Source organism: Miscanthus floridulus, chromosome 6 (genome assembly GCF_019320115.1).
Source record: "Miscanthus floridulus cultivar M001 chromosome 6, ASM1932011v1, whole genome shotgun sequence".
Lineage (NCBI taxonomy): Eukaryota > Viridiplantae > Streptophyta > Magnoliopsida > Poales > Poaceae > Miscanthus > Miscanthus floridulus.
In genome coordinates this window covers 73,943,217-73,968,936 of record NC_089585.1, presented here as the reverse complement: position 1 = coordinate 73,968,936, position 25,720 = coordinate 73,943,217, and the positions used below count along the sequence as shown (strand labels likewise).

Sequence of the window (25,720 nt, the reverse complement as noted above, 5' to 3'; positions counted from 1 at the left end):
TGGACTTCATAGTAGGGATTGCCTAGGACATCTGCAGGCTACAATTCAATATGGGTTATTGTTGATCGTCTAACCAAGATAGCTCATTTCTTACCAGTCAGAGATAAATATCGAGCGGAGCAGTATGCAAAGCTTTATCTTGATAGAATCTTCAGTCTGCATGGGGCACCCAAGACCATTGTCTCTGATAGAGGGTCATTGTTCATATCCAAGTTTTGGAAAAGTCTACATGAGTCTTTAGGAACTAAACTTATCCGTAGTTCTGCTTATCATCCGCAAACAGACGGACAGACTGAAAGGGTAAATCAAATTCTTGAAGATATGTTAAGAGCATGTGTTCTTTCCTTTGGTGCTAAATGGGATGAATGCCTTCCCTTAGCTGAATTCTCATATAACAACAGCCATCAAGAGAGCATTAAAATGGCACCATTCGAAGCACTGTATGGCCGTAGGTGCCAAACACCTTTAAATTGGTCAGAAGCTGGAGAACGTTGGTTCTTTGGACCGGATGTGGTCAAGGAAGCTGAAGAGAAAGTTAAACTCATACAAGCCAATATGAAGGTAGCTCAATCCCGACAGAAAAGCTATGCTGATAAGAGGAGACGACCGCTAGAATTCAAAGTGGGAGATTATGTCTACCTCAAGGTATCACCGATGAAAGGAGTTCATCGTTTTGGGATTCGGGGAAAGTTGGCGCCCCGTTATGTCGGTCCTTTTCAGATCCAACAACGATGTGGACCAGTCGCCTATCGTGTCAAGCTACCAGATCACATGTCAGCGGTGCATGATACCTTTCATGTATCTCAGTTAAAGAAGTGTCTTCAAGTACCTGACCAAGAGATCGACTTTGGTGATGTAGAACTAGAACCTGATTTGACTTATGCCGAGTACCCCATTAGAGTCTTAGATCAGAAAGATCGAGTCACTCGGAGACGTACGATCAAGTTCTACAAAGTACAATGGAATCAACACACTGAAGATGAAGCTACTTGGGAGTCCGAGGATTACTTAGAAGAGAACTTTCCTGACTTCTTCGCTTCTATCTAGTTGCAATACCTTGTCTATATTGTAACTTGTCTTGTTGTTAACAGAATGGAAAACCCCCTCACTAGCCTTTTGAATAAAGTTATGATGTGTTAGCTTGACACATTTCCTTTTCCATTACTTAGCCTTAAGTTTTAAATCTCGGGACGAGATTTCTTTAAGGGGGAAGGGTTGTAACACCTCTGGTGTTTTGACCTAATACTAAAATTTGACATGTCATCATGTGCATTGCAAAGCATTCATATAGTATAAAGTTTTGAATGCATTCACTAAATAAGGTTTATTTCATAATGTTGTTATTTCATGTGATGTGTTTCAAAAACCCTAAATAAAGATCATGACCACAAGGGTCAAATTTCATGTGATCATGTGAGGCCATGTGTCATTTGACTCAAATAACCCTAATGGGCCATGTTACTGGTCAAAAATCAAAATTTAAGTAAAAGGAAGACAAATCAAATTTGAATTCATATTCAAATTATAAAAGTCCTTTTTGCCCCTTTTAACTAATTCAAAATCCATGAGGAATTTGGGGTTGAGGCAAAAAGCAAAGTTGGAGATTATTTTATAAGGGTCAACTTTGGTATTCAAAGTTTTTCAAGTTTACATACAAAATTTGGAGTAATTTTGAAATGATTCAAATCTTTAAATGTACCCCAAATGTGAAATTCAAAATGGAGGCAGAATTTGAAAATGTTTCTTAAATCAAAGTTGTAGTACTTGAAAAGTTGAGCAACTTTCATTTTTGGAGATTTTCAACTTCTTTAGAAAATTTCTGAGTAATTTGAGATATGAATGCAAGTGGCAGTTCTGTAATTATTTCAAAATTTCATCTCCACCTCACTGCTTGCCGCCGGCGCCACGCGGAGTTCACCGCCGTTCGGTTTTCACCGCTTTCACGCGCAGTGACACGTTGTTGTCACCCGTGGCAAGTTCGCCCGTGTGTTGTCAACACCGCACGCCCTCCTTCTTGCTATAAATAGGAGCACGCTGTCATCAATTCGGAGTTTTCCGTCGACTGCTCGCCGCCGGTGTCCTGCCCGCACTCGCGTAATTCGTCGCCGTCGTAGCGTTCTGAGTCAGTAGTGTCCGCCAGTAGCTCCGCCTCGTCTTCCTGCTCATCCCAAGCCTGATCGGGTTGCTCCTGGAGGTCCAGTGCCGCTGCACGACGTCGTCTTCCCCGAGTCCGGCCGGAGCTCCGCCATCTTCGGTTTCACGTGGTCCCGACGTTTCGGTGCATCTCCGCCTTCACTAAGCCCACAGACGTGATCGTGGTGAGACACTGAACGCGATGCTTGCTCTTATTTAGACTCTACTGCACCGTAGCTATAGCTACGTCGATCACCGTCGGGTCCGAGCCGCCATGGCCGGCGTCGGGTTCCTTTCGGTGTGTCCTTTTCTATTTTGAGGCTTGGGATAGGTGCGCGACTTGGTGTAGATCATGTAGGAGCAGTTCGTGTCGCCGGGGAGTCACCACCGGCGCGTTTTGCTGGCCGGAGCTGGCCGCGCCGCCGTGCCTTGCCCACTGTCGCTAACGCGTGGGGTCAGGCTGTCAGTGATGCTGAGGAAGAAGAACAGTGAGCTTTGGTTATTTTCTGATTTTGAATAGTGCAGCAATTTTGCAATTTTGTAGGAGTTTATCTACACATCCAAAAATTCTGAAAATTTTTGTGTATCTTCTGTACATGTTCTAGTATGATTTAAAAATTTGAAATTTGAAATTTGGATAAATTTTGAATGTTCAAATATTCAGTCCATTAATTGAAAAATGCAATTTCCATGATTTTTGTAGGTCACTGTATAATTCCAAAAATTATGAAATTTGTTTTGGTACACTAATTTGTCATAAGGAAGCTTACATAAAATTTTCAGGTCATTTGGAACAAGTTTATTTTTGGGCTTAATTCCAAATTAATTCAAAAATAGATAAAAGCAAACCCTAAGTGTTTGATTAGTGTTGGATCTTGTTTTGGTCATGTTTTGTGACTAGTAGGGTTCCAAGATCCATTAGGTCAAGTCACATGTGTGGTTCTTAATGGTAGGATTGCAAGTTGGTTTTGTTGGCTTGCAACTGTACCGTGAAATAAAATCATTTGCGGGTGTTTTTACATTTCATGTACCGTGAAAGCATCATGTTTACATTATCATCATGTTAAAGCATATGTTATCATTTCGTGTAGAACCCGAGAACGAAACGATTCTAGTTGAGCAAGTTCTGGAAGAATCCCCGGTTGTCACGGGATTCGATAATTGTGGTACTGAATCCGGAACCTGAGATCGTCAACGAAGGCAAGCCCCGGTTTATGCATTAAGCCATTACCTTGTTACTTTGAAAAGTTTATCACCTATGTTACTTATTGCATTAAGTTGTTTAATTCAAATGTTACCTACTTGATGCATTACCTACCTTGATTACTTGTTTACCATCCTTGAAGATGTTTTATTTACAAAGGCGTAGAATGCTTAGTATGCTTTATAGTAGGCTTTCAAAGTAAAAGTTTTGATACAATCAAAGATGGCATACTGGCCAAAGAAAGAAAGAAGGTAGAATGAACTAGAGACTAGTCGGGTGACTTATCTTGAATGTTGGGTAATGTTGCCGACTATGTCGCTTAAAGGCCACTCATTGTGGATCTTCTGAACGAGACACTTTGTAGTACTGGTCACATACTACGGTAAGCCTACTTCGGCTAATCCGATACTAAGACGAATGCCCGCGCACTGGGAGTGGAGAGATGGCGGGAGTAGCGTGTACCCTCGTGGCTGGAATGTGGCCGGATTTGAGGTGTGCTGTGCTCTCGGGTGGCGTGGAGACGGCTTAGTATAGGAGGATCCGGTAGCGAGGTTGATATATGCAAGATTAAGTTCTACATATGTCGTGTGATAAGGAATCCCCAGCTGGGACTTGAATCAATTCGAATTGCCGGTGCTCCGCGGATATGGAGACTCGATTCATTACAGAAGCAATGTAGGACTGGTGAATTACTAAAATATGAGAAAAAGAATGGAATGAGAAGGAATGGAATATGGGAAATGTATATTTAGTTGAGATAATGAACTAAAAGGACTTAGTGGTAAACTTGAAAATAGAATGAAGATAGTAAGCTTTTGGCAAAGAACTTTTGAATCTTGCTACATCCTTACCTTGTCCCAAACCCCTGCATCTCTAAAGTCTTACACCCAGTTACGTCGGGTTAGTCTTGTTGAGTACCTTTGTACTCAGGGTTTGTTAACCCTTGTTGCAGGTGAGTCGCATGCGCAGGCTTGTTTTGGTCCCTGCTGCATGTCGTGTTTGAAGTCAACGATGATGAGGAGTAATGAATGGCCTTTGGACAAGGCACTAGTTTGTATGATAAATAAAGTTAATGTAATATTATCCCGCTACTATGGTTGTATGACACTTATGGTATTGTAAGTTTGAAAACAACTGGTTTGTAATAATGTTATCTTAAGACTTCCGCTATCTTTTACTCTGGTATATATTTGAATAAACTGTTGTAATCTGCAATGACTGTGATTGGGATCCTGTTTGAAAAGAGAATCGTGGATGATTCGGGTTTCCCGAGGACACCCGACAGACCTGTTGAGTTGTTGGGAACTCGTGTACGCTATCCGAGGTCTGTTAAGACAACGATAGGTGCATGTGGGCCCGATTCCTTAGGAGGTTCTGCCACAGCTGGTATCAGAGCAGTTCCCATCTAAGATCATTGTAGGTTACTTTGGAAAACCTTCAAATTGATTTGGATCAAAGAAAGTAAACTTGATATTTTGAAAGTTCAATTTCTTTCTTCTTACCTTTGATCTAGACTCAATCCTGACTTATTTGAAAAGTTTGTGGCGGATAATATGATTAGGTTTGTCCTATGTATTAAAAATCTAGTACTTATGATTATATTAATCTTTTGTACTTAGATTCGTAAGATCGATTCATGCATCATGCTTGAGCACCTTGCATAATAATTCCCCTTAATAGTGGTTGGGTAAGTAATGTCAATCCCATTCTTGCTAACCTCCGTTATCCTCAAGCTATTCTTATAGTCCTACCCTAAATTCCTACAGGCTATGGCAAAGACCAAGAAAACCGCACGCAAGTCCACCGGACCTCATGGAGTCCCTCGTCATCCAGTTGGCACCAAGAAATCACGAGCTTGGTGAAGGTAGTGCCAAGACCCTAGGAGATGAAGGATCTTCAAGCAACCCCGCCAACATCGAGAACCTTAACAAGGAGCTCAACACTCTTCGTCGAGCTCATGCCAAAGATCAAGAAGAGCTGGCGGAAATGCAAAGGGGTATCACCATGACCATGGAGCTGCGGAATGAAGCCTGGACACGAGAGGATGCGGCCAATGAACGCGTCCATGAGTTGGAGTTCTACGTAGAAGACCTGGAGATGGACAATGCCATTCTTCATGAGAATGTCCACCTATGTGTACTGCTCAACTTCATCCTCCTCATGGGGATGGTGAAGTTACTGATGAAGAAATGATTGTAGCTCCAGGAGAAGTCAAGAATGAAGAAGAGGAGGAGGATCCTGAGGAGTTAGTGTACTTCTCAGATGAAGATGATGTTTCGTCCGATATGGGCACGGATGCCGAAGACTGAAGAGCTTGGAGTAGAAGTAGTTCCTTTACTGCTTTCCTAGAAAACCTAGGGTTGTCTTGTGGGATACAAGACATGTAATATAAATAAGGACCCTTTGTAGCATGAAACCTTTTAAATGCTTTCAATAAAGAATAATGTAAGTAAATGTGTTTCTCTAACAGATGCCTCGTCCTATCACCCGAACTGGTGCTAGTGGCTCGCATGACGATGATGAGTGCCCAAATCCTCCACCAATGCCCTCGACTATGGCAGATGCCATAGCCGCACTCGTCAACGCAACGGCAGAGAATGCTAGGCTGTTAAGGGAGTTGGCGCAGAACCAGCAGGCACCATACCCTAATCGTGGCCAGTCGTAATAATGGAAACGACGAGTCAACCTATGTGGATTTTACTGACACACGTCCAGCCTATGTTCTCTAAGGCAGACGAACCTTTAGAAGCTGATGATTGGCTTAGGACAATAGAGCAAAAGTTCGAGCTGATTCACTGTACTGAGGTTCAGAAACCAAGGTTTGCGGCACAGCAACTCCGAGGAGCTGCTGGTGCCTGGTGGGCAAATTTGGTAGCAGTACAGCCCGCTGGTCACCAAATCAACTGGAGGGAGTTCAAGGATGCCTTCAGGGCACACTATATTCCAGACGGTGTGATGACCATGAAGTTAGAAGAGTTCTTGGCTCTTAAGCAAGGGGAGCACCCAGTGATGCATTATGTTGGGCGTTTCAACCACCTGTCGCAGTATGCTATTGAGTATGTGAATACTGACAGGAAGAAAAAGAATCATTTTCTTAGAGGCCTAAACACTAAACTTCAGACCATGATGGCAACTTGTGGTAACTGCAACTTACCATGAGACAATCAACATTGCTATCGCTTCGGAAGAGAATTACCGCCGACACAAGGAGGCGAAGAAGAAGAAAATATTTGCTTCCGGATCATCGAAGTGGAAAGCGTCAGAAGATAGTATACCATCCTCAGAATCATGGCCGTGCACCATTCCGCCCACAACAAGGCCAAAGCAGGCAGCAAATCTTCATTCGCCCTGCAACTAATACGCCTTATACTCATCAAGCACCGCAGCAGCAGAACAATACAAATAATGCAAACCGCAATGCTACTCCCCAGAATCACAATTTTCCATGCTATAATTGTGGTAAACCCGGACATTTTTCCCGAGAATGTCCGTATCCTAGGAAGAACAATCCTGATGCACCCAAAGCCCCTGTTAATCAAGCTCAGAATCAGTACAAGGGCAATGCTCAGAACAATCAGAAGGGTCAGGCTGAGAAGAAAACTGGAAGGGTATTCTATACTCAAGTGGAATCTATTCCAGAAGGAGAACCAGTTATGATGGGTATGTTTCCCATTGCTAAGCATCCTGCAATTACCTTATTTGATTCTGGTGCATCCCATACATTCATCAATCGTACATTTGTTGTGAAGCATGGGATAGCTATTGGGGAAACAAAAGAACCCTATCATATACAGTCGCCTGGGGGACGAATCTGTACAAGGGAGGTAGTTCAGCATGTACCTATTGATTTGGGAGGTTATGAGTTCCCTACCAATATGCTGATATTAAAGGATCAAGATATAGATGTGATCCTTGGTATGAACTGGTTAACTCAACACGGGGCTATCATAGATGTCCTGCATAGAACCATAAGGGTAAATGCACCTGACAGCAAAACCCAACTTCTCATCCAACTTCCCTTTCCTAAGAGTACAGTGGAAACAGTCTGTGCAACTATTGTTGAAGGAGCCGAGAAAATTTCAGTGGTATGTGAGTTTACGGATGTCTTTCCCGATGATCTGCCTGGTCTGCCACCAGACCGAGACGTAGAGTTCAGAATTGATCTGAAACCAGGGACAGCACCAGTGTCCAGAAGAGCATATAGGATGCCACCGAAAGAACTAGCAGAATTAAAAATGCAACTACAAGAGTTGTTAGACAAGGGTTTCATTCAACCCAGTTCATCACCTTGGGGATGTCCCTGCTATCTTCGTGAAGAAGAAGGACCAAACCTTAAGGTTATGTGTTGACTATCGGCCATTAAATGAAGTCACCATCAAGAACAAATACCCCTTGCCCCGAATTGATTTGCTTTTTGATCAACTTGCGGGAGCTAAGGTATTCTCGAAGATAGACTTAAGATCAGGCTACCACCAGATTAAGATCAGACGTGAAGATGTGCCAAAGACAGCGTTTACTACCCGATATGGACTATATGAGTATCTAGTCATGTCTTTTGGGCTGACCAATGCCCCGGCTCATTTCATGTACCTGATGAACTCAGTTTTCATGCCTGAGTTGGATAAGTTTGTCGTGGTGTTTATTGATGACATTCTTATCTACTCTAAGAGCAAAGAGGAACATGCGGAACATCTCCGTATTGTTCTACAAAGATTAAGAGATCACCAACTATATGCCAAATTCAGCAAATGTGCATTTTGGTTGGAGGAAGTACAATTTCTGGGTCATGTGCTATCTGCTGAAGGTATAGCTGTTGATCCGAGCAAGGTAGAAGAAGTCCTTAATTGGAAAGCACCTACAACTGTTCATCAAGTTCGTAGTTTCCTGGGGTTGGCAGGGTATTACCGTCGGTTTATCCCTGACTTCTCCAGAATTGCGAAGCCAATTACTGGACTGTTGAAAAATCAAACTAAGTTTGTATGGTCAACAGAATGTGAAGAGGCCTTTCAGACATTGAAGAAGTTGCTGACAACTGCACCAGTATTAGCACAACCTGATATCGAGAGGCCATTTGATATCTATTGTGATGCATCTGGAATTGGTATTGGCTGTGTTCTTATGCAAGAAGGCAGAGTCATAGCATATGCTTCCAGACAACTCAAGAAGCATGAAGAACATTATCCCACCCATGATCTTGAATTAGCTGCTGTTGTCCATTCACTCAAGATTTGGCGACATTATTTATTGGGCAATATATGTCATATCTATACGGATCACAAGAGTCTGAAATACATCTTCACTCAGTCAGAGCTGAATATGAGGCAAAGGAAGATGGTTAGGAACTTATTAAAGATTATGACTTAGAAGTGCATTATCATCCGGGCAAGGCTAATGTGGTTGCCGATGCCCTGAGTCGCAAGAGTCATTGTCATTGCCTAATTGTAGAACCTATGCAGCGAACATTGTGTCAAGAGATGGAGCATCTGAATTTACAAATCATAGAACAAGGTTCCCTGTCCAATATTGTAGTTGAGTCCACTATCAAAGATCAGATCATTGCTGCTCAACAGAAAAGTAAGGGCATAGCCCATATTAAGGATAAAGTCAGATCTGGAAAACCAACATGTTTCAAGATTGATGAATCAGATGTCGTATGGTTCAAGGATAGGTTGGTAGTACCCAAAAATCCGGAGCTGCGAAAGCAGATTCTTGATGAAGCTCATTCTACAAGATACTCCATTCATCCGGGTAGCAACAAAATGTATCATGATCTGAGAAAGAGATATTGGTGGACCAAAATGAAAATAGAAATAGCTCAATATGTAGCCAAGTGTGATATTTGTCAGAGAGTCAAAGCGGTTCATATGAAGACTGCAGGTCCATTACATTCGTTGCCAGTTCCATCTTGGAAGTGGAAAGATATCTGTATGGACTTCATAGTAGGGATTGCCTAGGACATCTGCAGGCTACAATTCAATATGGGTTATTGTTGATCGTCTAACCAAGATAGCTCATTTCTTACCAGTCAGAGATAAATATCGAGCGGAGCAGTATGCAAAGCTTTATCTTGATAGAATCTTTCAGTCTGCATGGGGCACCCAAGACCATTGTCTCTGATAGAGGGTCATTGTTCATATCCAAGTTTTGGAAAAGTCTACATGAGTCTTTAGGAACTAAACTTATCCGTAGTTCTGCTTATCATCCGCAAACAGACGGACAGACTGAAAGGGTAAATCAAATTCTTGAAGATATGTTAAGAGCATGTGTTCTTTCCTTTGGTGCTAAATGGGATGAATGCCTTCCCTTAGCTGAATTCTCATATAACAACAGCCATCAAGAGAGCATTAAAATGGCACCGTTCGAAGCACTGTATGGCCGTAGGTGCCAAACACCTTTAAATTGGTCAGAAGCTGGAGAACGTTGGTTCTTTGGACCGGATGTGGTCAAGGAAGCTGAAGAGAAAGTTAAACTCATACAAGCCAATATGAAGGTAGCTCAATCCAGACAGAAAAGCTATGCTGATAAGAGGAGACGACCGCTAGAATTCAAAGTGGGAGATTATGTCTACCTCAAGGTATCACCGATGAAAGGAGTTCATCGTTTTGGGATTCGGGGAAAGTTGGCGCCCCGTTATGTCGGTCCTTTTCAGATCCAACAACGATGTGGACCAGTCGCCTATCGCGTCAAACTACCAGATCACATGTCAGCGGTGCATGATATCTTTCATGTATCTCAGTTAAAGAAGTGTCTTCAAGTACCTGACCAAGAGAATCGACTTTGGTGATGTAGAACTAGAACCTGATTTGACTTATGCCGAGTACCCCATTAGAGTCTTAGATCAGAAAGATCGAGTCACTCGGAGACGTACGATCAAGTTCTACAAAGTACAATGGAATCAACACACTGAAGATGAAGCTACTTGGGAGTCCGAGGATTACTTAGAAGAGAACTTTCCTGACTTCTTCGCTTCTATCTAGTTGCAATACCTTGTCTATATTGTAACTTGTCTTGTTGTTAACAGAATGGAAAACCCCCTCGCTCGCCTTTTGAATAAAGTTCTAATGTGTTAGCTTGACACATTTCCTTTTCCATTACTTAGCCTTAAGTTTTAAATCTCGGGACGAGATTTCTTTAAGGGGGAAGGGTTGTAACACCTCTGGTGTTTTGACCTAATACTAAAATTTGACATGTCATCATGTGCATTGCAAAGCATTCATATAGTATAAAGTTTTGAATGCATTCACTAAATAAGGTTTATTTCATAATGTTGTTATTTCATGTGATGTGTTTCAAAAACCCTAAATACAGATCATGACCACAAGGGTCAAATTTCATGTGATCATGTGAGGCCATGTGTCATTTGACTCAAATAACCCTAATGGGCCATGTTACTGGTCAAAAATCAAAATTTAAGTAAAAGGAAGACAAATCAAATTTGAATTCATATTCAAATTATAAAAGTCCTTTTTGCCCCTTTTTACTAATTCAAAATCCATGAGGAATTTGGGGTTGAGGCAAAAAGCAAAGTTGGAGATTATTTTATAAGGGTCAACTTTGGTATTCAAAGTTTTTCAAGTTTACATACAAAATTTGGAGTAATTTTGAAATGATTCAAATCTTTAAATGTACCCCAAATGTGAAATTTCAAAATGGAGGCAGAATTTGAAAATGTTTCTTAAATCAAAGTTGTAGTACTTGAAAAGTTGAGCAACTTTCATTTTTGGAGATTTTCAACTTCTTTAGAAAATTTCTGAGTAATTTGAGATATGAATGCAGTGGCAGTTCTGTAATTATTTCAAAATTTCATCTCCACCTCACTGCTTGCCGCCGGCGCCACGCGGAGTTCACCGCCGTTCGGTTTTCACCGCTTTCACGCGCAGTGACACGTTGTTGTCACCGTGGCAAGTTCGCCCGTGTGTTGTCAACACCGCACGCCCTCCTTCTTGCTATAAATAGGAGCACGCTGTCATCAATTCGGAGTTTTCCGTCGACTGCTCGCCGCCGGTGTCCTGCCCGCACTCGCGTAATTCGTCGCCGTCGTAGCGTTCTGAGTCAGTAGTGTCCGCCAGTAGCTCCGCCTCGTCTTCCTGCTCATCCCAAGCCTGATCGGGTTGCTCCTGGAGGTCCAGTGCCGCCTGCACGACGTCGTCTTCCCCGAGTCCGGCCGGAGCTCCGCCATCTTCGGTTTCACGTGGTCCCGACGTTTCGGTGCATCTCCGCCTTCACTAAGCCCACAGACGTGATCCGGTGAGCACTGAAGCGGATGCTGCCTCTTTTGACTCTACTGCACCGAGCCTTGCTGTACCGATCGCCGTCGTCTCGAGCGCCATGGCGGCGTGAATTCCTCTCGGTGCCTCTTGTTCTGAGGTTGGATGAGTTCGTAGGAGTAGTGTAGATCATTTGGTGCAGGTCGTTCGCCGAGCATCACCGCCGGCGCATTTTGCGGCCGGCGTGGGCAGCGCCGCCGTGATTCGTTGTGTCGAGAAGCAGTGGGTCAGGCTGTCAGTGATGCTGAGGAAGAAGAACAGTGGAGCTTTGGTTATTTTCTGATTTTGAATAGTGCAGCAATTTGCAATTTTTGTAGGAATTTATTTATACATCCAAAAATTCTGAAAATTTTTGTGTAGCTCTGTACATGTTCTAGTATGATTTAAAAATTTGAAATTTTGAAATTTGGATAAAATTTTGAATGTTCAAATATTCAGTTCCATTAATTGAAAAATGCAATTTCCATGATTTTTGTAGGTCACTGTATAATTCCAAAAATTATGAAATTTGTTTTGGTACGACTAATTTGTCATAAGGAAGCTTACATAAAATTTTCAGGTCATTTGGAACAAGTTTATTTTTGGGCTTAATTCCAAATTAATTCAAAAATAGATAAAAGCAAACCCTAAGTGTTTGATTAGTGTTGGATCTTGTTTTGGTCATGTTTTATGACTAGTAGGGTTCCAAGATCCATTAGGTCAAGTCACATGTGTGGTTCTTAATGATAGGGTTACAGGTTGGTTTTGTTGGCTTGCAACTGTACCGCGAAATCAAATCGGTTGCGGGTGTTTTTACATTTCATGTGCCTGTGAAAGCATCATGTTTACATTATCATCATGTTAAAGCTTATGTTATTATTTCGTGTAGAACCCGAGAACGAAACGATTCTAGTTGAGCAAGTTCTGGAAGAATCCTCGGTTGTCACGGGATTTGATAATTGTGGTACTAATCCGGAACCGGAAATCGTCAACGAAGGCAAGCCCCGGTTTATGCATTAAGCCATTACCTTGTTACTTTGAAAAGTTTATCACCTATGTTACTTACTTGCATTAAGTTGATTAATTCAAATGTTACCTACTTGATGCATTACCTACCTTGTTACTTGTTTACCATCCTTGAAGATGTTTTATTTACAAAGGCGTAGAATGCTTAGTATGCTTTATAGTAGGCTTTCAAAGTAAAAGTTTCGATACAGTCAGAGATGGCATACTGGCCAAAGAAAGAAAGAATGTAGAATGAATTAGAGACTAGTCGGGTGACTTATCTTGAATTTTGGGTAATGTTGCCGATTATGTCGCTTAAAGGCCACTCATTGTGGATCTTCTGAACGAGACACTTTGTAGTACTGGTCACATACTCCGGTAAGCCTACTTCGGCTAATCCGATACTAAGACGAATGCCCGCGCACTGGGAGTGGAGAGATGGCGGGAGTAGCGTGTACCCTCATGGCTGGAATGTGGCTGGATTTGAGGTGTGCTGTGCTCTCGGGTGGCGTGGAGACGGCTTAGTATAGGAAGATCCGATAGCAAGGTTGATATATGCAAGATTAAGTTCTACATATGTCGTGTGATAAGGAATCCCCAGCTGGGACTTGAATCAATTTGAATTGCCGGTGCTCCGCGGATATGGAGACTCGATTCATTACAGAAGCAATGTAGTACTGGTGAATTACTAAAATATGAGAAAAAGAATGGAATGAGAAGGAATGAATATGGGAAATGTACATTTAGTTTGAGATAATGAACTAAAAGAACTTAGGTGGTAAACTTGAAAATAGAATGAAGAATAGTAAGCTTTTGGCAAAGAACTTTTGAATCTTACTACATCCTTACCTTGTCCCAAACCCCTGCATCTCTAAAGTCTTACACCCCGTTACGTCGGGTTAGTCTTGTTGAGTACCTTTGTACTCAGGGTTTGTTAACCCTTGTTGCAGGCGAGTCGCATGCGCAGGCTTGTTTTGGTCCCTGCTGCATGTCGGTGTTTGAAGTCAACGATGATGAGGAGTAATGAATGGCCTTTGGACAAGGCGTTAGTTTGTATGATCAATAAAGTTAATGTAATATTATCCCGCTACTATGGTTGTATGACACTTATGGTATTGTAACTTTGAAAACAACTGGTTTGTAATAATGTTATCTTAAGACTTCCGCTATCTTTTACTCTGGTATATATATTTGAATAAACTGTTGTAATCTGCAATGACTGTGATTGGGATCCTGTTTGAAAAGTGAAACGTGGATGATTCGCGTTTCCCGAGGACACCCGACAGACCTGTTGAGTTGTTGGGGACTCGTGTACGCTATCCGAGGTCTGTTAAGACAACGATAGGTGCATGTGGGCCTGATTCCTTAGGAGGTTCTGCCACATCACGGCGACAGGAGCTACTGTAGAAGGACCTAGGGCATACATATGTGGCGATGTAGGCATCCTTGTCAACTTGCTAAAAGATGCTCCAAGACTCCTGGAGACTGACATGTCAGGCACCAATAGCGAGGGTGACTGGTCCGGTGTGAAGCCCATCTAAAGTGGTGTGAACTACGGGGCGACCACTGGCGAGGATAACCACTAGGACACCTATACTGTGGGAGAGGCAAATGGAGCTGGAGGCTATCCCTGACTCTGAAGCCCACTAGGTTGTACTGCTGGAGTCGTCGTAGTGGTGGCAGGCTGAGCAAGCTAGGGTGAAAGCTGTGACTGAGGAGCCCCAAGTGCTATTACTACATGCTGCATAAATCCCATAAACTGTTGCTGCATGAGTAACTGCTACTGATACATCTGCTGCTGCTGCTGCTGGAGGACCTGCTGCTGTCGCTGGAACTCATCCTAATGAGCCTGAAACTATGCAAAGTTGGCAGTGGTCTCCTGAGCCTATTATGCCTGATCCTGCTACATCCGCTCAAGAATAGCAATCAAAGCGGGGTTCGTCTGCGGTGCGGGTGGAGCTAAGCTGGAACTGTCGGCCTCTGCATCATGTCTGCGTGGAGGCAACTGAGGAATAGGCAGGTAGTCGTCAACTGAACTATCACTAGACTCGCTCCTCTCCTCCTGAGCCTCAAGCTGCTCCTCCTTAATAGCGGCTATGCCTCTGATAATCTCGTCCTGCTGAGCTGTGGACTCTGGTACATCTGGACGACGGCGAGGCTAAGTGGGTGCCTATGGTGTGCTATGCCTAATCCTCTGTGCCATGTTATAAGCTGGAAACTCTGTGGTGGCACTTCTGTACTCTGCAACCATCTCAGGAGTCCTAACTTGTACAGCCTTGAGCATAAGAAATGTGATCTAATGTGCATATGGAAGCTGCCTATGACCCTTGAAGCCCTCAGCTATCGTGTCCTCCATCTCAGACAGAAGAAGATCCCAAATATCGAACATTGTCTGTTGCATCAGGGCATTGAGGAGCCAAAGCTGGAGGCGAGTCAAGCCCTCTCTATATCCCATCCTAGGAAGTAGTGTCCTCCTAATGCTAGCCTCTAGAACTCTAGCTGTAGGAGTAAGGTCACTAGGGTTCCTCCTCTACCCCTCACCAAAGGGCTCCTTGAAGCAATGGCGTACAAGATCTGTAGGGGGCACCAAACCACCATGAGGATGTCTGGGAGGCTCTTGCTATCCATAACATACCTCATGTAACCTGATAGGTTGTTCCTGTAGCCTCAGTATCTCCCTAGCCCTCTGACTCATCATCCTGTAGTCTCTGCCTCTGAATGCAAAGTGTATAAAGATATGCTGCGGGTCAATGTAGAGCGAAGCATAGAACTGCTGAACCCAAGATTGTGACAGAACCACCCAATTTATACAAGATCAAGTACGGCTGTCCCCGCTTAACACATTGACACGCGCATACTCTCACTTATATAAACCCAGTAGTCCGCCGAGTGTCACGTAGGACCTCGGTAAATCAACATCACAACCAAGATCACGTGATTAAGCAAATATACATCACATACGCAGGGTTGCAGCGGAAATAATATTACAAATAGGTTCATAAATAATAGTACAAGTTTGGATTTCAAAACCGATTAGTGAAAACAACATAACTTTCAAATGATTACATTAATATAAGTTTCAAATATGTTGCTAGCATAAGTGACATCCTCAGATAAAAGCATATAGATGAGAATAAATATAGAGTCACCGAGCCCACCGGCGGTTAGCCACCATCTTCAGCAGGCCAAGAACTTCACCTGCAACATGGTGGGATAAACCTTGAGTACTCGAATGTACTCAGCCAGACTTACCCGTCATAAACCAGAAATAAAATTGACTCCAAGGAGTATGCAAGGCTTTATAAGTGGAGGTAGCTTGACAACATTTTGCATAAAAAGTGATTAACTCAATTATACAATTATAATTCTATCATCAAGTTAATTATAACTATCCATCTCTAGATTAGCAACTATCCTGTGCCAAACATGTGGTATATTATTTTAAAAGCATACACTAGTAACCATAGCAGGTGTTGTAATTCCATATTCATTCAAACCATCATGTTCCATAACACAGTTACTACGATGTTGGAGATAGCCAAGTTTCTCACTATCCGGGAGAGACGGTGATTTGAATCGATTTCAACCAGCTGGGAATTTATTCCTAACACAAACCCAGGCATACTAGATCAACGATCACCTTAGGTCACCTTTGGTACAACTCAGGTATACATTTCACGGGTCTGTACTACGCCGCACAATCTGGGACACCAAATGCCAGGACGTTCAGGCCTAGCCTGCCCTTGGGCTCAGTCTTATCACCCCCCGCAAGGAGCGCACAACAGAACGGGGCCCGGCCTAAGTTGAGCTACTCGGCTTCATGGTCGGAATGAGTTATCCGGCCAGCTAAGTGATAGGCATGCGTTTAATCTTGTCAGAAGTTCCAACAATGGTACGGTCCTTGATCGGCACAGACAGAATCACATGAGTCAACCCACACATAGATTCCGTCTGGCCTCGATTTACATCACCCCATGGTTCTGTTCCATGATAGCAAATATAGCCAACCGTGCTTCGGTATCCACCTAAATCTCGTAGGTGATAGGAAATCACCTGACTTCTACCAGTCTAAGCAAGGCTAAGCATATATTCGATCCTGGACCTATATAGGGTTAGAGGTGGTACTTCTGGACAAGGAATTCATATGCATCAAGTGGTTCCAATCAACTCTTATAACTTAATGCATCAATCATAAGAACTTGAGTAATATTTGTAAAATACTAGGAGACTTAGAATGCTTCGGGGCTTGCCTGGGATCCGACACAAGTCAGTTCAGTTAGCTTGCACCGACTTGGTGACATCTCTGGTCCTAGCACTTGCTTAGTCCTTCCATCTTTGGGATAGATCCACCAAACCCAATCTTCGAGTTCAACTCCACATCACACCCTTCACGTGGTTCATCTAGCGTACGTAAATGAGATGCAAGATGCATGTGTATGAATGTGATGAATGGTAACACAAGATGCCTCACATAAGCATTCAAGACCAACACAAGATTATGTAAGACATAGACACCAATAGCTATTTAACTAACATCACACAACTAACCATAAAGAGCAAGCACATCAAGCATGACACAAGTTTAACAAGGTCACAAGTATCATAACTTGACCATCAACAAGGGCATAAGCCACACTTAGCAACACATGGAGTAAACAACCACAACTAGCATATGTCTATTTCTGGACTGGAAACAACAGCTTCATGTTTGGATCGTAACTAGAGTTATACAAATCCAATAGCCATGCAACAAGACATTCTGGAAAGCTTATCAAATTTTCTACAATTCATCTGTAATCATCCCAGCATGATTCCCAAGGTAAAAGGGTCAAACAGTCACATTTATCAAATCTGGTCCAGAAATTCCAGAGAACTACAATTTCTGAAGACCAACTTAGAACATTCATAATTCACAAATTATTTGGCCAAATGCCATGAAACTTTAACACAAGATGTTTAAGTGAGTTATCTACAACTTTCTTATTATCATCTTAAGATGATTCTACAGATAACAAGGTCAATTCATCCAATAATTGCATCTCTGTCTAAAACATGGACAGAAACTGACATGTCACTTCAAATAGCTACAAATGGAGTTATACATATCCAATAAATGTGGTTCTAGACTTTTTAGAAAGCCTATCAAATTTTAAACAACTTTGTTGTAAACACCTAAAGCTAATTCTACTATTAAGAAGGCCCCACAGTAAGAACAATGAAACCCTCTCTGGGTTTGGGCAGAAACAGCCACAGAGATTTAAGAAAGTATAACTCAAGATCTACTTAACCAAAAATCATGATATTTAGCTTTTTGAAAATCTTAATAAAAGTACTACAACTCATGTATTTTCATCAAGTCATGATTCATAACTTAACTGAGCCAATTAATTCAAACATGCAGAACTGTTTAGAGTTGGAGCAAGGCAATACAGGGCATTTGTTATTTTTATAACTCTTAAAATATAAATCCTAAACTCCCAACATTTTTACTAGACAACAAATCACCTGATGAGCACTCCATAAAAATTTCACATTTATTTGAGGAAAAGAACTACAGTTATGAAAAAGACAAGACACAACTAGTAGTACAAACCTAACTGCACAAATTGATTTTTATAGTAAAAACTTTAAACTAAATCATGCCATATGATAGATCTAGTGCATAGAGAATTTCACAAGTATTCCAAAAAGTCTTCATTTGCTATTTTTGGATTTTTCTACAATTTACTATGAATTTCCAAAGTTCTAGCCGATTTAAAACAAATAGATCCAAACAACACTATTCATATGAGTCACAGACTATGCAGTTAGGTCTCTCTCTTTCCTCGAATTTTAAGACGAGGTCCCTAACGCGAATCAAAGCAGGGAGGTCATCGGGGAGCTCGCGATTTCAGCCGGAGGCTGCTCGTCGGCGGCGGTGGAGTGGCGATGGAGCACCGGGGAACCAGTGCTGGCGCTTGGCGGCGTCGGGCCTCACTCGCACCAGGTCTCGGCCCGACCAGCAGCGGACCGCAGCCTCCAAGCCATGTGTGCCAGCGGCGACCGTGGTGACCCTGCTGGTGGCAGCGTTGCCGGCTGCACCGGAAGCCCTGGGAGACAGCGCTACGGGCGTGAGGTGGAGGGGATGAGGCGGAGATGGTGGCTGCAGCTGGTGGTGAGCGAGGAGGCACTGAGAAAAGAGAACGACGGTGCTCTGCTCAGTTGTCCATGGCTGAGAGCGAGAGTGAGATAGAGAATGAGAGGGAGAGAGAAGAAAAGGGCGCTCGGCTTCTCCACACCATGCACGCGGGGCGAGCTGGCGAGCATGCAAGCGAGCGAGGGCGCCACGCGGCATTGAGACCCTGCGGTCGGTCGGCCATTGCTGCTGCTCAGCAGTTCAAAATCTGAGAGAACTACTAATACCACCACAAACAAACGACTGAAACTCGATTTTCTCCCCTTCATAACTCTCCAGCTGATCAATGATTTGATCAACCGTTTGCACTATTTCTTAGAGCTAAGTGTGTACTACCATATTTCTTAAAGGAGTCTCATCTAATTCTCAACATTTTCCAAACGACAATTTGCTAAAGATAGGTACACGAAAACTGAAATACGAAAATTCAGTTATCCAGACTTAGCCGATTTTCGAACCCTGAAAACAGCACTGGATTTGATATTGTGAGCGGCATTTGACTAAGCTAGGCACTAATTTAGCTCTTGAGCATTAAACGAAGTTTGTTCTACTCCACTCAAACTTCAACTTTTGTTTAGGTTCCACTGCCATGCAAACACTCTAAACCATAGTTCAAACCAAGTCAAAGTAGCATCACGGTAAAGCTTAAATTAGAGATTTAGACCAATTGCGGCATTTTCTTGACCTCTGCTCAACACGAACCCTTCATGACTTTTGTTGTAGAGTTCAATTAGAGTCATTTGGGCAAGGTTCCAAGGTTTGGTTGACAATCTAGAATTCCATTCACTTTATAAAACAATTTAGGCAAGGACATAACTTGTCATTTCATGTGACTTCTTGATTCCAAACTTCATGAAACTTTTCCAGTGATCAATATAGATGGATGTTGATGTGAGACACATGAAACAAGTACATCCAACATTACTCAAGCATATTTTTTTAAAGGGTAGCATGTAAGCAATGGTGCATGGTCCAAGTTTAAGTGGTGGCTCGCTTTCATATGTTTGACCTAACATCTCCATCACCACTTAACATGCCATGTTTGAGCTCAAACCCATTGCTTAACTGGTGACAAACACCTAGGGTGTTACAGCCCTCCCCCCCTTAAAGGAATCGCGTCCCGAGATTCGGTGCAAAAGACTTTTAAGGGAAGAGAAACATGTCAACCAGTTTCCAACATCACACTACAAAAAATCCTTCTTTTTATGACAAATTCCCTTATGACGGGTCCTATTTTTGTCATGTAATGTAATATAATGTGACAGAAAAATATTGGTCGTCATAATTTTATGAGCCCCAGTAGCATTTGTGATGACATCGTATATAGTGTCACAAAAAAGTAACAAATTTCGTCACTAAATGTTAGGCGCAAGGAGCCGGTTGACGACTTGTTTTTTGTGACGCCATATGCTAGTTTTATGTGACAGTTTGTCGATGTCACTTTATCATCTTTCAAAAAATGACCGGCCCCAACGTCAATATACCCCCTGAAGGTGGACCCTACCTCCTTGCTATTGACCAATTTCATTTTTTCCATCTCCCCTGACCGAACTAAAGAAGGAGGCGAGCGGAGGGCGGCGAGCCTCTAGCGGTGCGGCAGGCAGCGAGCGGAGGTTGGCGAGCGGTGGTTGGTGTCTGTGCGGAGCACGGCCGTGGTCGAGCAGGCTCTGGCGAAGCCGGCTCACCCTCTCCCTAGGTAACGGTGAGGCAGTGGGCTGAGGCAGCGCGAGATCCGCCGCTAGGACAGCCGGCGAGCGTAGATCACCAGTGAACGTCGCCACTGCCTCAGGTTGGTAGGTGGTGGCGCATGGTGGGCAGTGTCGCCATCAATCCCCTCCTCGTTCGCCTCCATTTGCTCGGCTGTGGCACCCTCATCCCCCTCCCCATTCCTCTTTCTTCTGCTCATTGCTCTACTGTCAATCCAATGTGCAATTCCTAATCAATTTCTTGTGTATCAATCAGGGCTCATGTCTCAGGTGTCATCGTCTACCACTTGCACTAGGCGGTCTAGCGCAGCTAGGGTTGCCCTGCAACCCACACCCCTTGTTGTTGTTGCTGCAGCTCCTCTGCCCACGGCCATCGATCTAGAGATGCTGATTGATGATGTGAGCGGGTTGCCATTGATTATGTGCCCAGATTGCAAGGATGTCAGGGTCTTTGCTGCCAATACCACGCAGTCTGGGTTGAACTTTGGAAAGAGATATTTCAAGTGCCCTAGGAAGAACTATCAAATTGCCAGTGTTATAATCATTTCAATCTTGTTTGAATGAGCATGCTTGAGAATGGTAGTGTTTTTAGCATTCAGTTGATGTAGTGTATTGATTTTAATTTCCCTGTTGTTTAAATTTGGATGCAGGGGACATGTGCTAGGTATTGGTTTGAGGAAGAATATGTGGTGTTCCTTCTTGATAATGGTTATCTACCATCAGTTGCTTCTACCATTGCAGCAGCTTCGACAACTAAAGTTCCTGAGCTTGTTGGAAAAATTGATAGCTTAGAGCAGAGTCTGAACAAGGTGAAGGAAATGGTTGGCAAGAACAGGGAAGGCATGGGAAGCTACATTTGTCTTGTCTGTGGTTGTCTAAATGTAACATTCCTGGTGCTGGCCATTCTTTTGGTTGTAATTGTAATGTTGAAGTAGGCAATGATGATGTAGCAGGACATGCTGTGAAGTGGGTTGGATATGTTTGGCACATTTGATATGCTTTTGGCTATGATGATGAAGTAGGCTAGCTAGGACATGTAGTGAACCTGCTGTCCAGGGTGTATTTGTAGTTGGTATGAAAATATGGGCCTTCGTGCTCTTGGACTTCTCTTGTGTAACCTGTACATTTCTGATGTATGTTGGAAATAAAGATCCCTTTTGCTTATGATGATTTACTTGTGTGGAATGATTTTTTGGCAGCATGTCTGTAACTTCTAGGCTATACATTTTGTGACAGATTCTGTACATTCCATGATAGATTCTGGGCATTACATGACATTATCATGTGTCATGAAAACACAACAATCTGGGCACTATATATAACTTGCATCATGTGAATGAAGTCTGGGCACTATATATAACTTGCATCATGTGAATGAAATCTGGGCACTGTAACTTCCATCCACTGAAAACAGAGTCATTGCATATAAGGTCTTACAATTTCATAATTCAGATATAAATGTAGTAGCATAATTCAAATACAACAATATCAATAATAGAAAAGTTCATGGTTCACAAATCTCCAGAAATGCAAAGGTCAGTCATCATCACTGTCTTCTCCTGAAGTATTGCCTTCTTTAGGACTATGGTACTCAAGGTAGGTTTCATCTTCATCTTCATCATCGCCGTATGTTTCATCACCTTGAGTTGTATGTTTTTGTCGACGGATGCTCTCGACGAGGTCTCTACTAACAGGGCTGCCTGGTTCATTATCCATGCGCAACAAATCCATATCAGGATGAATGTCTCCCACTGCACCATCTCTTGATGAAGTATGCTCCTCTTGGTATGCCTCCTGACATCTCATCTGTACTTGTTCATGGATTGGTTGGTTTGTGTCGGTCTCTTCAACATCAAATATATGTCGGTGGCCAAATTCTTGTACCACTCGCCAACATGGACCTAACTTTGTATCTTCCAAGAAAAATACTTGTGAAGCATCAGTGGCTATAATGAAAGGATCATTCTTATACCATCGGCCTTGGCTATTTATGCTCTTGAAGTAACCATCATCTTTCAGCTGGTATGTCTTTCCCTCTAGATTGTACCATTCACACCGTAATAAGATAACAGTTCTATGCCCTTTGCTATTCTTACTGTAACTCAACTCAATAATGTATGTGATTGTCCCATAGAAGTCAATTGTGTCACCACCGTGAGTACCTGCAGTTTTGATGGTGGAGTTCTGTGTCTTCTTGTGTTCGTCACGAGCCATAGTGTGGTACCGTACCCCATTGATTATGCAGGCCATGTATGAATGCACTCGCGGATCCAGCCGACATGCTAGTGAGTATAGGTCTTCATCAACATGTGTTGTGCCTTCATATTTCAATTTCGTAATCTGCAGGTTGTAAACATACAAAATTATTGAGTTTCAGAGTGTATTGTATCATAAATTATTAAGTCATGTTGTAGAAGCTGCACACACATGATTCTCAAACCATGCAGCGAATTGTGTTGACATCATTTTTTCAACATCGTTGACCTCTTGTTGTTCTAATTCTGCCCTATACATGCTACAAAGGAAGAAGATAGTTAGTCTTTTTGTGACACTTGTTTTGAATAAAGATGGCTCAAATGAAATTATAGCAATTACTCACTCTTTGTATTCATCAACCTCTTCATAGTTATTTAGAACAAACCAAACCATGGAGTCATAGTCTTTGTCTTCATAATGAAGTTTTGAAGCACCCAATAGGTTAACACCATGACCAAAAATAGAGTAACCATTGGGTGAGATGTTCTTTTCTCCATCCAAGTATCTTTCAGGCCTAGTGAACCTATTAATAATGTCATTGAAATATGTTGAGCACTGGGTCATACACTCATAGGTAGTGTATGCCTCTGCAATAGAACCTTTAGGTCTTGCTTTATTGCGGACGAAACACTTAAAGGTGCCCAATCTTCTCTCAATAGGGTACATCCATCCATACTGCACCGGTCCCCTAAGGAGTGCCTCATTAGGTAAGTGAACTGCTAGGTGAACCATAACATCGAAGAATGCAGGAGGATAAATTTTCTCTAGCTTACAAAGGATAAGCAAAATATCTTCCTTCATTTGTTTTAGTGCATCAACCTTTAGAGTTTTTGAGCAAAGTTGTCTAAAAAACCTACCCAACTCAGCAATTACTTCATATACGTCTTTTTGCACCAAACCACGAAGGCCAGCTGGTAAAATACACTGCAGTAGTATATGATAGTCATGTGTTTTCAGCCCATGCATTGATCCTCCTCCCTCCATATTGACACATCTTGATATATTGGAGGCATAGCCATCTGGAAACTTAACATTGCTCACAAATTGCAAGAACTTCTTCTTTGCTTCTGGTGTTAGAACGTAACAACCTCTTGGCTTTGAGGATGCAGCACCAGTGTCATCTAACAAATGAAGCTCTTTTCTTATACCTCTTTCTTCCAAATCTACTCTAGCAGCAATTGTGTCCTTTGTCTTGTTCGGAATATTAAGTAGAGTTGACAAAATGTTTTCACATATGTTTTTCTCTATGTGCATAACATCAAGGTTGTACTGTAGCTTCAATTTTGACCAGTATGGCAAATCATGCAAGCTAACCTTCAGATGCCATACTGGTTCTCCACCACGGCGTCGTTTTCTTGATTTTGGCTTATCTGGATTCTTGCCAGGAACATAGCAAACTTCATCCAACCTTGCCATAACCTCATCTGCACTAAATTTCCTTGGCTGCTCCCTATTTTCATGGTGGCCATTGAAAGATCTATTTTTCCTCCACGAATGGTTGTTTGGGAGGAAATGTCTATGGCCTATGAATCCAATTTTGTTGGTCAGACATTCGGAGCATGGATTCTCATCACAGTGCACACATGCGAAGTAACCCTTAGTGCTTCTGCCTGACATGGTACCTAATGCAGGGTAGTCATGGATTCCCCACAGAATCGCTGCACGTAGACTGAAGTCTTTGCCTTCATATGCATCATAAGTAGGGACACCATTCCAAAGAGTTAGCATGTCTGCTATCAAAGGCTGCATGAACACATGGAAATCTTTGCCCGGTGATTTTTTGCCAGGAATTAGTAAAGCAAGCATGTAATTGGATTGGTCCATACACATCCATGGTGGAAAATTGTATGGAACCACTATCACTGGCCAGATGCTATATGAATTGGTCATCTGACCAAATGGGTTAAATCCATCAGTAGCAATGGCAAGCCTCAAACTGTGAGGATCATCTGCAAAAGACTTGAAAGTATCATCAAATTCTTTCCAAGCTTCTCCATCAACAGGATGTCTCATTTCATTCTCAACTGCTACCCTCTTTTCCTTGTGCCATCTTGCATATTGTGACTGCTGCTTTGAGATAAAAAGCCTTTGGAGGCGTGGAATTATTGGAAAGTAACGGAGGACCTTGTGAGGAACTTTCTTTTTGCCCTCCTTGTTCACTTTCCATCTTGTGAAGCCACAAACTGGGCAATGATCATCCTCTTCATGGTCTTTCCAAAATAAGGCACAGTCATACTTGCACACATGAATAGAAACATAACCAAAACCAAGCTTCTGAAGTAGAGCTTTCATTTCATTATAGGACTTAGGGAGGCCGGTCACATTTTTGAATGATGTTGAAAGCAACTCAAGCATTGCATCAAACCCAGAATTTGTTATCCGATTGTACACTTTTATATGCAGCATTTTAATAATGAAACTTAGCCTAGACTCCTCGGTGCAACCTAGATAAAGTTCATGCTTTGCCTCTTCCATGATTTGCTTATATAAGTTGGCACCGATGCCATGGCTTGCTGCGGTGTACAGATCTTGAATCAAACCCTGAACTCCCCGTTCACTATCATCTAATATGACATCTTTAGCTTGTCCTTCATCATCAAGTGGAGCCTGGTCATTTCCATCCCATGACATATCTTCAGGTACAACAGGGAGTTCTCCATCTTGTACAACATCATTATCTCCCTCTCCATGGTGAATCCAACTTGTGTACATTTTAGAAATACCATTGATTTATATATGCTCTTGTACCTCAGCTTGACTTTTATCTCTTTGGTTCAGGCATTTGCGGCATGGGCACTTGATTTCCTCATGAGGCCTATATCTAGCTCTGACATGTGCCATGAACTGTTCAACACCATCCATATAGGCGGGAGTAAATGGCGCACTGTTATAAACCCAGCTCCTATCCATCTGGACAATGTAAATGCCAAGAATTTAAAAATCATGATGTGGACAAATTATGTTTATGCTTCATATATGTTGAAAAATCAACCTT

General features: G+C 42.5%; 1 protein-coding gene across 1 annotated transcript; it reads right to left on the bottom strand.

Moving 5' to 3' along the window:
- Window positions 1–22,005: 22,005 nt before the first annotated feature.
- On the bottom strand, window positions 22,006–25,437 carry LOC136460702 (uncharacterized). Its single transcript, XM_066460300.1, has 3 exons — window positions 23,069–25,437; window positions 22,897–22,984; window positions 22,006–22,809 (listed from the first exon to the last, which is right to left on the bottom strand). Exons 1-3 carry the CDS (start codon window positions 25,435–25,437, stop codon window positions 22,006–22,008), a joined length of 3,261 nt encoding a protein of 1,086 aa, XP_066316397.1.
- Between the last annotated feature and the right edge of the window lie 283 nt (window positions 25,438–25,720).

Bases quoted from the DNA above. Each gene is read 5' to 3' on its own strand.
- LOC136460702 (XM_066460300.1), bottom strand. From the start codon at position 25,437: ATGTACACAAGTTGGATTCACCATGGAGAGGGAGATAATGATGTTGTA. The intron at 22,985-23,068 runs GTGAGTAATTGC...CTTCCTTTGTAG, and splicing joins GAGGTTGATGAATACAAAGA to CATGTATAGGGCAGAATTAG. The intron at 22,810-22,896 runs GTGTGTGCAGCT...TACAACCTGCAG, and splicing joins CTGCATGGTTTGAGAATCAT to ATTACGAAATTGAAATATGA.